At 43.7% G+C, this 12035-nt stretch overlaps 1 protein-coding gene across 5 annotated transcripts in view; it reads right to left on the bottom strand.

Annotated features, from left to right (window-relative positions):
- Window positions 1-12035, bottom strand: part of kis (chromodomain helicase DNA binding protein kismet) — a 154406-nt gene that overhangs the window by 92912 nt on the left and 49459 nt on the right. For all 5 annotated transcript variants that reach the window (XM_084590373.1, XM_084590377.1, XM_084590375.1 and 2 more), the window contains exon 14: window positions 1231-1387. In XM_084590373.1, coding sequence (XP_084446499.1) covers window positions 1231-1387 — 157 coding nt within the window. The remainder of the gene's footprint in view (window positions 1-1230; window positions 1388-12035) is intronic.

The following is a 12035-nucleotide window of genomic DNA, read 5'->3' on the forward strand; positions in this document are numbered from 1 at the left end:
GTTTGTTATTTTAGTCATATTCAATTAATTTATATTTGGAATTTTTTTAATCAAAAATTACCAAATACAGCAAAAAAAAAAAATTTGAATTCCCCGCAGTTTCGCCTTATTGATGGAAATGGCTAACTGCACGCGGAAAAACGACAAATGAGGTACTACATGGGACAAGCGTGCACTGAAAACTACGGTTTATTTGCACAAGGGGCACATTTGAAAACAGCCCATGCGCATACTCTGTTCAATTTCCACCAAAATGTTCAACTAACTAGCCCCAATTACTGCTTTGCTTGCAGTTTCATCACACTGCAAGCTCCACCGCAACCACGAAGACTGTGGAATAAAACATCCTCGAAACACAATGGGCTGTTTTGTGAAGGACCTTCCATGTTGTGAAGGGGGCCTTCCATTTTCACTTTTTTTTTTATCAATCTTATAAAAATATTTATGCCTTGTAAAATTCACTCCAAATCCCATTGAAGCCAGAATCTGTGCAAATGTCATTGAGAAATATGTGCAGTTTTCTCTAAAAATCTGTATTTTTTTATTAATCATTGACCAATGCCTCTAGTTTCTCGCCTTTTCTAAATGTTCAAACTGCGCTACATCTTAATTTTTTCAGCAAAAAAAAAAAAAAAAAAGATATCTTTACCCTTTTTTTTACACACATTGGGATAAGTTTCCATGATTCTCTTTTTAACAAATTGGAGAAAACAGAGTGCAAGGTCTGAAACGTTTGGCGTGGAATGACCAGCATAAGAAGAAAATGTCTTATTCCTGCTCCTGAAATGACTTCAAAATGCTATAAATCAATATATATGAAAGGAAGAATAATAATTTTATCCTTATTTCATGTCCTCATCTTTGGAGAAACCAATGACATGTTTCTGCAAAATTTTTTAAAAGCTGTCGGCAAAAAGTTACAGGACATATTAAATACCATAAGTGCAGTGGTGTATGTAAAAATTAAATGAAATATTTGGAATCAACATGCAAAACTACATGGTGCCTGAAGATTACATGAGAGTGACCTGATTATTACAAAGAGTTACTTAAAGAACCTCCTCCACTTCTTAAGTACTGCATTACCATTCGAGCTTGAACACACAATGTAAAGGATCTCCAAATCAGGGCTGCCTTTTTAAGAAATGTCCTCACATAAGCATACAACCAGTAGGAAGACACTTAAGTCATTGCAAAGGTACTCAAAAACAAATCCACACCCACACATACCTTTGATAAGATAAGGATGAATGCAGCATTTTCGCAGCTCCATCATGGTGTTCATGAGATTCGGGACATTAGTGCCCACACCACCTTTGGTCAAAAAGGCAAAATTTCGTTCCAAAATGGCCCGGTAGTATTTCTTCTGGATGTTAGTGAGCTCGACCTATAAACAAAATTTTCCCCATTGATTAAATGAGAAACACATAAAACCTTTTGTTAGCACAGTTGCATCACACATGCCACCCTCTTGCATGGTGCAAATTCAAGACTGGATTTGTGCAACAAAACAAGGCATAGAAAGGCTAGCTTTCTACACATATTCACCCGGATTGTGCTCAGAATGCAACACATTTCGTCATGTACAGTGCTGCACAAAATTGAAGAGACCATAATAACCACCCCGATTACTCATTTTCTGTATAAAAACACACAACGGAAGTACTTGGGCAAGCACATCAGGCGAAGCACCCTATGCATATCTTGAAAAATCCGCCGCACCGTCAAAAAATGCTGGCATCCACTTTTGTCCAACAGCGTGGTCTCTCCACTTTTGCGCACGGCTGTACATTATTTATTTAGTCATACTGTAGGCCTTTACCGACCCATAGTGGGTTGGCATAGATACAAGCACAGAAAGTCAACAATTCAAAATTCGAAAGTCAAGCAAATTCAAAAACTGCATTCACAGATATCCAGACCCAACAACAAATGGCAAGCAACAAATGAAAAGCAAAATACACAGCAGTAACGTTTCACGTCCGAAAAACAGTTCAGTTTTGTCAGTGAATGAGTGATTTATTCTGCTAGAACGCTAGAAGGGTGATTTCAAGTATTCCCCCTATGTTCATACAGTTAAGCCGCGTTCAAACTACGTGTGCAACGTACGGATCGTTCGTAAGGACCGTAAGCGTAAGCGCAAAAAACGTAATGTGCCCATTCAGACTGCTGTCGCATTGAGCGTAAGATGCGCAACGTCCGCAGCCAGTGTGGGTGTAAATGTCAGAGGGCCCAAGACTTTTACGACTAGTACAGATAAGTCTGTTACTGCACGACCTATGCACGCAGCCGTTTCGGTTTTCCCTTCCCGGTCACAGGGCTTCCGGTCCTCCCAGATTTTGCGCGCAAACCAACTAGTATAGGCGACCCTATCCAACGCTCATAAGCTGCTGCAGTGTCTCGGCTCACCGGTGTTATTGGTGTTGTGTCAGTGATTGTCTGCCCACAGCTTGATCATGTGCAGTGCGAAATCTTCTTCGCTGTGGAATTATCAGCCTCTCAAAAAAAAAAAGTTCGGCAGAGGCCGGCTCTCTACTACCAGTAGCTGAAATCGCACAGAGAGAAGTGCAAAACGATGCCTGGCTGCAAACTGTCAGTGCGCTGAGTCATAGCAGTAAGTGGTTTTTCAATCCCTTTTTTCATGTGCGAACAAGCTCTCATCAAGCAAGTGCTTCCTCTAGTTTAGAAAAGGGAGGTTATGAAGGCAGGGGATGCCCGTTTCATCCCATTTTCGCAGCCCATCGGCTCCGTTGACAAGTGATGAGTAAGTGAGGGCCTGCAGCTCATCGTAAAAGAGAAAAAGAAAACAGCGGCTTCTGAGAGGGGACGAGGTTCCGCGGACATTTCCGTGTCTGTCGCGCGCACCCCAGCTCATTGTTAGGAGTCAGTAGTACGACCTTTGGGTCACCGCCCCGAACAGTCTCCAAGATCGCTCTGGGGAACTGATCTGGATATCACAAGCAGGGATGCAGGCGGACCGCACGCCGGAACTATGTGCGAGCGGGGATTGTTGGAAAAAATGTGTTGCCTCGCTTCTTTGACCGAGTGTTGCGGTGTGGCGGCATCAGCCCGGAACGGAAGCTGGCGTGCAAGACCACTGTCGGACAATGTGGACAGGCATGCGCTATCGAAGAAAATTTGACAAACCGAAATTCTATATTATTTTTCCGCCTGCGTAGGTTGAGCGCACACGCGGTTAAGCTCATTTTGAGCTTGAACAGCCTCGATCTCCACTATCAGCTGCTTGCTAACCGGCGCCATGTTGAGAAATGCGAGACCCAGTTGGCCCAGAGCGGTGATTGGCTAGTCGTAAAGAATGTATCTTACCGAACGGCCCAGTGTGAACATGCGCGGTCGCAAGCTATAGAAACGGGAGTTCCAGCAGCTATGCGCACTGCGATTATTATGACACGACGGATAAAATTGTAGTCTGAACACGGCTTTATGGTCAAGAAGGAACAGAAATTTCACTGATGCAATGCGTCGGAGGCTTTAAGGGCTGGTACGCATGCTTGGCTGCGCTGAGCAGGTACACTGTAATGGTGTGAAAACAGAGTACATGAATCAGAGTGCCGACTTCTGAATTCTTTCAAGTTTATCAGTTAGCTATGTTCCACACTATGCTCTTGTATTCAAGTACTGGCCGAATAAGGGTTCTGAATGCTAATAACTTTACCTCAGAGGTGCCGTGGCAAGTTTTCTGCTTAGGAACCTCGTCTCCGAGCCTTCGCACAAGTGTTGATTACATGTACAGGGTGATCCATTTCTAGATATAACACGGCGACTGCTTTTAAAGCATCACTGTGTCCGACCAGGCCATTCCATAAAGCTAGGCGGCAGGCCATGCGAAGCATCACCTCTGCGTCTCACTGTGCATATATCGCTTTGCTTCGATAAGCACCTCCATCCGACGCAATACTGCTTTGAAAGCAGTGACCGTGTTATAGCTAGAAGTTGTGTTGTGTTGTGTTTTATGGCACATAGGCAGCTAAGGCCATCATGCGCCAAACTCTGGGTTTACATATCTGTTTGGTGAAAGGAAGCAAGCGATTATTTTAATACACCAGAGCAGGTTTAGGATATTGGCATCTTTCAAGAAATCAACGAGAGAAGACGTGTTAACCAGTGAATTTTCTCTTAAATGTAAGCTAGGAATTTTATGGCACCATTATGGCATAGCTAGAAGTGAATCACCCTGTACATCCCATTTTAAAGTGTCGGTAAATATTAATCCCAAATATTTCACTGCATTCATTGCATATGTGAATTTCAGAGGGTTCTTTTTTCGAGTGATACTCATAAACGAGGTTTTGTTGTATTTATTTGCATCTCCCATTCAAGGTACCAATCAACAATGCTGTTTACAGATGAGTTTAACTCTTTCCCTACCGTGCCCACTGAGCATCGTTAGCCCGCTAACGATGGCTTTGAGCGCTGATTTTGAACCCTTCCGCGTCGCTCACGGACACGCTATACTATCTAGCGCGTAGTCAGATAACTGAAGCTTCGATTTTGATGCTGTTTACATTTTTCCCGCGAATCGACTATTTTAGAGTGCGCTCTGAACACGCGGCAGCGTCTCAGTCGCATGCAAGAAAGGCGGCATCCGCGTCGACGACGCGCGCTTCAAAACGTTGCAAATCTGACTACGCAGTATCTACGATCGACTTTATCGATGACCCAAGCAGAAGCGACTCTGAAGATGCTGCCAATTATCGTTAGAATTCAGTTTCGACCCCGTTGACGACAGAAACCAGCCCGGAACACCAGCGGCCGCACTCCGGCCCACTAACGATGACTTCACGAGCAAACTTTGAACCTTTCCGCGTCGCTCATGGACATGCTACGCCGTCTAGCGTGTAGTCAGGTAACTGAAGCTTAGATTTTATTGCTGCTTACATCTTTTCCCGTGAGGTGGCTACTTTTGAAAGCGCTCCAAACACGCGGCAGCATCGGAGTCGCATGCGAGAATGGCGGCATCTACATCGGCGACGCGCGCTTCGAAACGTCACAAATCTCACGATTCCACACTCTATAAGAACGATTTTATTGATGACTCAAGCAGCAGTGACTCTGAAGATGCTGCATTATCTTCAGAATTCAGTTCCAACCCCAATGGCGATGGAAACCAGCCCGGAACATCGGTGGCAACACTTTGTTGGCCTGTTTTGCATTTGTCTGGACCGCTCTGGATGTTTTGTTTGTGTTGTTAGTGTCATTTATCTCATTCCCAGGGTAGCAACGTCATTTGGGCACGATATCTTGCCTCCCGCAAAGCAGGGAGTGGCGTTCTGCCCAAGAAGAGAACCGGGCAACAGTTTCGGCATGGCGCTCTGCAGCCGCCCTCGTTGACTGCTTATTATGCATTAAGAACACTATTCAATACGGCACTTCTATTTTTTCACAGGAAGTGGCCATTACAATGTTCTGCATTTTGTATATCTCGAAAAATTTTAAAAAATTTTGTTTCATTTACAAGTGCATTTCGTCAAGTTTTGTTCAATTTTTTTCTAAAATCTGGCTTTTGGGAAATTATATTGTGCATTACAACCCACAACTTCATATTTAAAGTTGTATGCCTAAAAAGCAAATTTATTTAGCTTTCTTTTCATATATTGTATAACGATGTACACATGATAGTCTTTAGAGAAAAAAAAATCTACTGAAACCTACAAAAAACGGCCATTTTGCTCATGGTAGGGAAAGAGTTAAATTTATTTGGTCTTCCATATCTCACACAGGAGAATAAATGAAACAATTGTCGGCAAAGAACCTAACCATTATTCCAGGTTCAGCATAGGCTACAATATCCTTTACAGTCGTGCCCCGTTAATATGACCCCCGTTAATATGGACGACCCGAATTATGGACAGTTTTTCTGGGGACGAAACCTTTTCAATGTATTTATGCCTCGTTAATAAGGAAACTCGCTGTCCGGACAATGGACAGGGAAAGAATGCAGCGCCCCACTTGGGCCCATGTATTTTTGCCTCGTTAATATGGACAGTGCCTGAAAAAAAGCAGAGGAGTCCGAACGCAAGTTAAAGAAGGGCGCGCCGCCTGCGAACCTACGCGACAGCAGATACGGCGGGACGCCTGAACGAGTCCTGTGGGGTTGGAAAGAACCAAAGCCTGCGTGTCGCCGTACTAAGGGAGGGGCGGAGGGGGGGGAGCGCAAGAGCGGAGCGGAACGTACACAGAAAACCGAGGGTCAGCGTAAGAAAGACCCCGAAAGGGGGGAACCAGGAGATTTTTGGGTATACAGAGAGGCCGGTAAAAGCGTAAGAAAGAAATGACAGGAATAAAGACAAGTGCCTACAGTGGTGGTGGGAACTGAAGTTTTCTTTCCCAAAGCGCAATGTGTGTTCCATGAAGCCGTTAACGCTTTTCGGTGAGTTAAAGGGCCACTGTCCAGGGAAGGACCTTTTAAGCGAAGGAGCCCAGTGTTTCGATCAGGTACCGGAGATAGTCTGTGCAAAATGCTACAGTGACACGCGCGCCGCAAAGCATCGAAAATACAATTCAAAGCTCTCTCATGCTCTCCTTTAGGAAGCCAGCTTCCCCGTTTCCTGCGCTGGCCCGACGGGCCCCAGTAATGACGTACGTACCGCGAACGACGTCCATTGGTCCGTCTCGCTGACTGACGGGAGAAGGATGGGTGTCTACCGCTCGCTGCGCGCTTTTCCCTCGCCACGGCCAGACTGAATCCAGCGGCGCGCGCTCCCTCGGCCGTTTTTTTTTCGCGCTCGCGGAGTGCCACGCCCCACCTCCCGCCAAACGCGGAGGAGGAAGGGGAATTTGTCCTGCGGAGGCTAGACGACCTCGAGCAAGAGAGTGAAAAACCTTTGCGAGGGAACGGAAGGAGAGAAGCATGACAGAATCGGGTGATTGCGGTGGCTGTAACTGCGTTATTAGTTACTCTTTTCAAAAACATTTTGCGGCCTTGCGTTCTAGGGGCGAAGTCTCACAGTCACCGGGGAAGAAAATATTTTCGACCGGAGGGTGGACAGTGGGCCTTTAAGACACACTCACAAAGTAGAGCGTCAAAAGAAAGGCGACGTACGAACACGCAACCGGGACCGGGCGTCCCGTCCTGGACGCCTTCCCTCTCATCTGGTTTTCGTCCCTGTTGCGCTGCCGAACTGACAAACTTTGCACACAAGTCCGTATGTCGGCTTCGCTTTGAGTCAACGATGCGGCCTTGACAGGTCTGAGCCCGTCGTAGTCGGCTAGCCGTCGTTCTAAACTGTACTTCAGCTTGCAGTGTTTGTTTTATGGGAACACAAAAACGGCGCCAAGAAGATGGGATGTTCGATAGCCCTCTGCATAACAGCTTGCCAACTTGAGTCCCTTGCTTCCTTACAGAAACAGTACGAGGCAAAAAAAAAAAGAAAGAACCAGAACGGAAAGGCAGAAAGGTTCAAAAAGTGCACAGCATCAGGAGCCTGTAGCCCCCAACTTTGAGTCTGGCTTTTGGCAAGGCGGGAGTTAAACGCAAAAGAACAGAGCTGAACGTAGACGCGAAGAAATCTGTGAATACAAGCGGCAAAAGCCATCTCAGTCAATCCAAGCTGCGAGGGACTAGTATCGACAGCTCAGCTGTTTCCTCGCCTCAGGAGAATTTCAAGCAGCTACTTAGCGGCTACTTTGCTCAGTGAAGAGGCCATTTTGGAAGTGGCGGTGAGTAGAGAATCAGACGCCGATTCATCGGCCAGTGAGGAGTTCGTGCTCGAAAGTTCGACCCACACAAAGCCCAAGATCTCGGGTGTCATGATAAGCGAGTCGCTTCAGACTGCACTAAAATTTTACTGCTAAAACAATGACAAGGATAATGCACTCAAAATTGCCGGCGTTCTGTGGAATTTTGAGTCCAGTGCACCCCGTTATGTACAAAAGCAGTCGTTAATTACAATTCTCTTTTCTCAATAAAATCCTTTTTGTTTTTGTTCATGACTCGTTATTATGGATGACTCGCTTTATGGACAGTTTTGGTCGGAAACCAAAGTGTCCATATTAACGAGGCACGACTGTATATATACAAGCAAAAGCATTGGCCATAATGTTGATCACTGTGGCATTGCAGATAGAACATCAAGAGGCATTAGATTGCTCATTATAAACCTGAACAGAATGTGAGCTATCAGAGAGACGTGCTGATATCCAGGCTATTGTTTTTGAATGTACGCCTATTAGCTTCATAATTAGTTTGCAGTGTAGAATGCGATGAGGCTTTAGCAAAGCCAATAAAAATTGCACTGGCCTGTAGTTGAGCGTTAGTTATCTTTGCAAAGTCATGTCTAATTTCAACAAGCTGGGATTACTTTGGACAAACCTTTATGGAATCCATGCTGCATTGAGTAAAGTAAGTTATCCTCCAGGTAAGAAATGACAGACTTATTGATTATATGTTCTGTCATCATGCGTTCTAGTTTTGCCACTTGGTGCAAGGAAAAGCACAATCATTGCCAACTGCACAGCAATTCTCAGAGCAAGAGAGCAAAAGAATGTGCATTATATGGCACAGAAAGGCAAGCAGTTCAGATATGGCATCATGGTCATTGCAACAAGTCATCAGCGGAAGTGCCTTTTCCCTTTAGCTTCCTGTGCATCAATGCTCTCAGTTGAAAAATCTCTGGTTTCCTCGCACTGTGGGGCTTTAGGAAATTAGTAACTCTTCATTACAAAAACTGATGTGCCATTGTCATTATGACAGCATCGAAACTCAAAATGGCACTAGCCACGCAGCTGCGTCTATTAGGAAGATACTAATTACTGTGTCTGTTAATTACTAGAGATTTTGAAGTAAATTATGTCTGCCATGGCCGAGAATTTCTCCTCAAAAATTTTTTTTTTTTTGCAAACATCATATTTCTAAGCATTTTTGAAGGTGTTTCCTGAAACACCTGGTATTCTGGATTGCATGCTAGGGGCCCATGTGCAAAGGCCCCACACAGCTCTAGGAGGCATCCAGTAATCCAGTACCGTACGTGTTGCGGGGATTCGTCACTCCCCTCGCCCGCACGAGGCAAAAAATTACATACGTCTTCCATTATGCTGTCATGCCCACACCTGTTCCCATCAATAGCCCACTATCAATGGCTTCAAAGTCTTATTTTCCCACTTCCTAAGGGCTCCTGGACAGCTATCCAATAGGATAGATAAACTATTTTCTTGGGTTTTTTTTTTCTTTTTGCCATTGCGCAGTGAGAGTTAAAACCCCTCCAGAGTTAGGTTACGAGCGCCCATCATGGCGTTGGCATCTTACGCGAGCGCTCTGCAGAAACAGCACGTTTCCACTAAGTCTAATGCATCTACAGCTACAAATTTACGAAAATTACAGCAGCAGCCATGCAGAAGACAACTCTGGATCATCATGTTTCAGCATGGACATTGAAACTGCGTCGAACCAGCCAAGAACATCAATGGACATCTACCAGTGTGCTAATCTAACAATATCATGCGTGCCCTAAATGTCACAGTTCTTATCTGCAGGATGTTAAGGCCTTTTGAGCTGGAGCGCTTGCTGGTGGCCACACAGGGTCATATTTTCTGCTACGAGAATTACTTTGCCCACTGGCAGGATATTCACTGGTATCACTTTTTTTTTTTTTTACACAATTTGACAAATTTTTCTATAATATAAAACGATACTTGTTGATACATATAATGCACAACTGCACAAGTGCAGAAAACATACATTTAAAAATTTTTTTATGTGTTATTCATTCACTCTTTTAGTCATACACCAGGGTGTACAGGAGGCCAAGGAAAAGAGCTGTTCACAACGGCTTGAGGAGCCCCTAGCCTCCAAGAATACAGTGGCAACAGAAAACACAGACACAATAAAAAAATGGTTACAGCCTAGTGATAACAAAGAATATAGCTTATTAGCGTGTAAGCATGCACAAGTATAAGAAACTATACATAAGGGTCTAAGCCCACATGTATGCACACACAAAGAAAAGTCATCCAAAAATTGAAATCAGGTTTTGAATAGGTGCTTAAACTCAGAGAAATTTAATTTCAAAACATAAATGCCTAACATATTGTACTCATTTAGGAGCATTTTTTAGCAACTGTATACCGCGGTCAGTACAGCATTTTGGAACTTTCCAGTGTTCTGTGCTTTTCGTGGGATACAGCAGATTTTGTGACAAGCCCGCTATACTAAAAGGAGACCGAGAGTTTGAGTGTTTTGTACAGGAATACCTTACCTTACCTTATCTAACCTTACCTAACCCAACGAGACAATATGCAGCGGTATAAATCGTGTGATTTGTGCACGTTAAGTTATTTAAAAAGATGGGAAGAAGGTTCTGTGCATTTTATGTTTGCAATTACACGTAAAACTCTTCGATATTTAACAGCCTGTCTATATTTGTCGGCGTAGCGGTGCCCCAGACTAAATAGCAGTAATGTAGGGAGGACACAAACAAAGCATTGTAAATCATTAGTTTGACTGATTATGGAAGTGAATAACGATGGCGATTACATTAAGTTATTTGCATGATCGTCCCATTGCATGTTTTGTGAAAAATAAACTCGTGGAAAAACACAGGTTTTGTTTTCCCTTGTGATCACAAGTTCCCAGTGTTTTTTTTTTTGTTTTTTTTTTTTTCATATTATCTTGATAAAACATCTTGATTGAGACTAATACAATTGAAAAGAACTTTCCAAATCTAAAGGTTGATACTTTACACTTTATAATCAAGTATGCTCTGTTAAAGACAAAAATATAAATTACTCCCCCCAAAAACTGCCACATTACCCTTGGGTAGGAAAGTGTTAATCTCTCCATAAAAAGCAGTTTTCACTGCCACTACCATAAGGCCCACACCTTTGATTCAAATGGATTTCATTTGATGAATTTGCCTGGTTAGGCTTGATAGCTGTTGAAACACTTTTCCTTACCACCTAGGTGGTTTACCCAGACATTCAATTGCAGGCGCAGCAATGCGACGGCAGTGGTTATCTTTCAGACTCATACTGTGCCCGCTACTCATGGTGAGAGGCCCTCACTGCCATCAGTCGTGGCTGGAGTTTAGGAATTGCCGGGAAGACTACATTCACCTCATATGTCAGGCTGCAAATGTTGCAGCATGCTAGCACGGTAGCAGTTCGCACAGCCACATCACACTTATCACTACTGTTGATGTGTACCACACAAAAATGCAGTGCAAACATGACGAAAATATTGCTCTGGCTCAAATACAAGGTAATATTATTGCTGGCAAAGTGTAATAAGAAAAATAGTCAAATTTGTGAATTTTCAAGCACTTTTTTTTTTCAGACTGCTGGACAATTTGTATTTAAAAAATTCTTCAGGTCACATCATCCGAAAAATTGGCAGTTAACTGTACAAGGCTCAGTGTTCGTAAAATTGCTGAAAGAAAATTCAAAGCCAAATATAGTAACACTTTGTACAAACATTTAAAGTTTCATCAGGAAAACTATATAATTCAAACCCCCTGATTTAGACAAATGTAACTCTTGAATGAGATACAAGGGTGTTTCCTGATGCTTTCACTTCACTAAAACGGCAGACTAGCATTTTTTGGCATAAGGTATGAACAGCTCCTACTTTTATATTCCCACAGAGTTCAGTCCACATTTGCATTGTTTTTAATGTGGAAGACATTTATCAACACCTCCGATGCAATTATTTCAATGGTGCAGAATCTCTTTCTCATTACTCCCAGATGCTTCACCCCCTTACACCATTGCACTGTGTCGAAGCCGTTGCGGTGGCTAACAGTCTCATTCTCGCCAACATGCTGCGCTCACTAGAGACAACCGGCTTGTATCTGAGCAAATAGTTGTAATTCTCAAATGTTTTGCATTATGCTATAATGCAACATAAAGGAGCTGCTTTCTCTTCATGCTGTGTCTCTGCAGGAATGGCTTTCTCGGATTAGGCCATTGTTGTTCTTCAATGCTTTGCCCATTTTCACCGAGGCACTGCAGAGAAGCCACCACTGTAGGTGAGAGCTGTTGCCCTTAAGCTCTTCCCGTCCCGCGTCCCATGGCACTAAGCA

This window comes from Amblyomma maculatum, chromosome 1, assembly GCF_055883805.1.
Source record: "Amblyomma maculatum isolate TAMU_Amacu chromosome 1, ASM5588380v1, whole genome shotgun sequence".
NCBI classification, from domain to species: Eukaryota; Metazoa; Arthropoda; class Arachnida; order Ixodida; family Ixodidae; genus Amblyomma; species Amblyomma maculatum.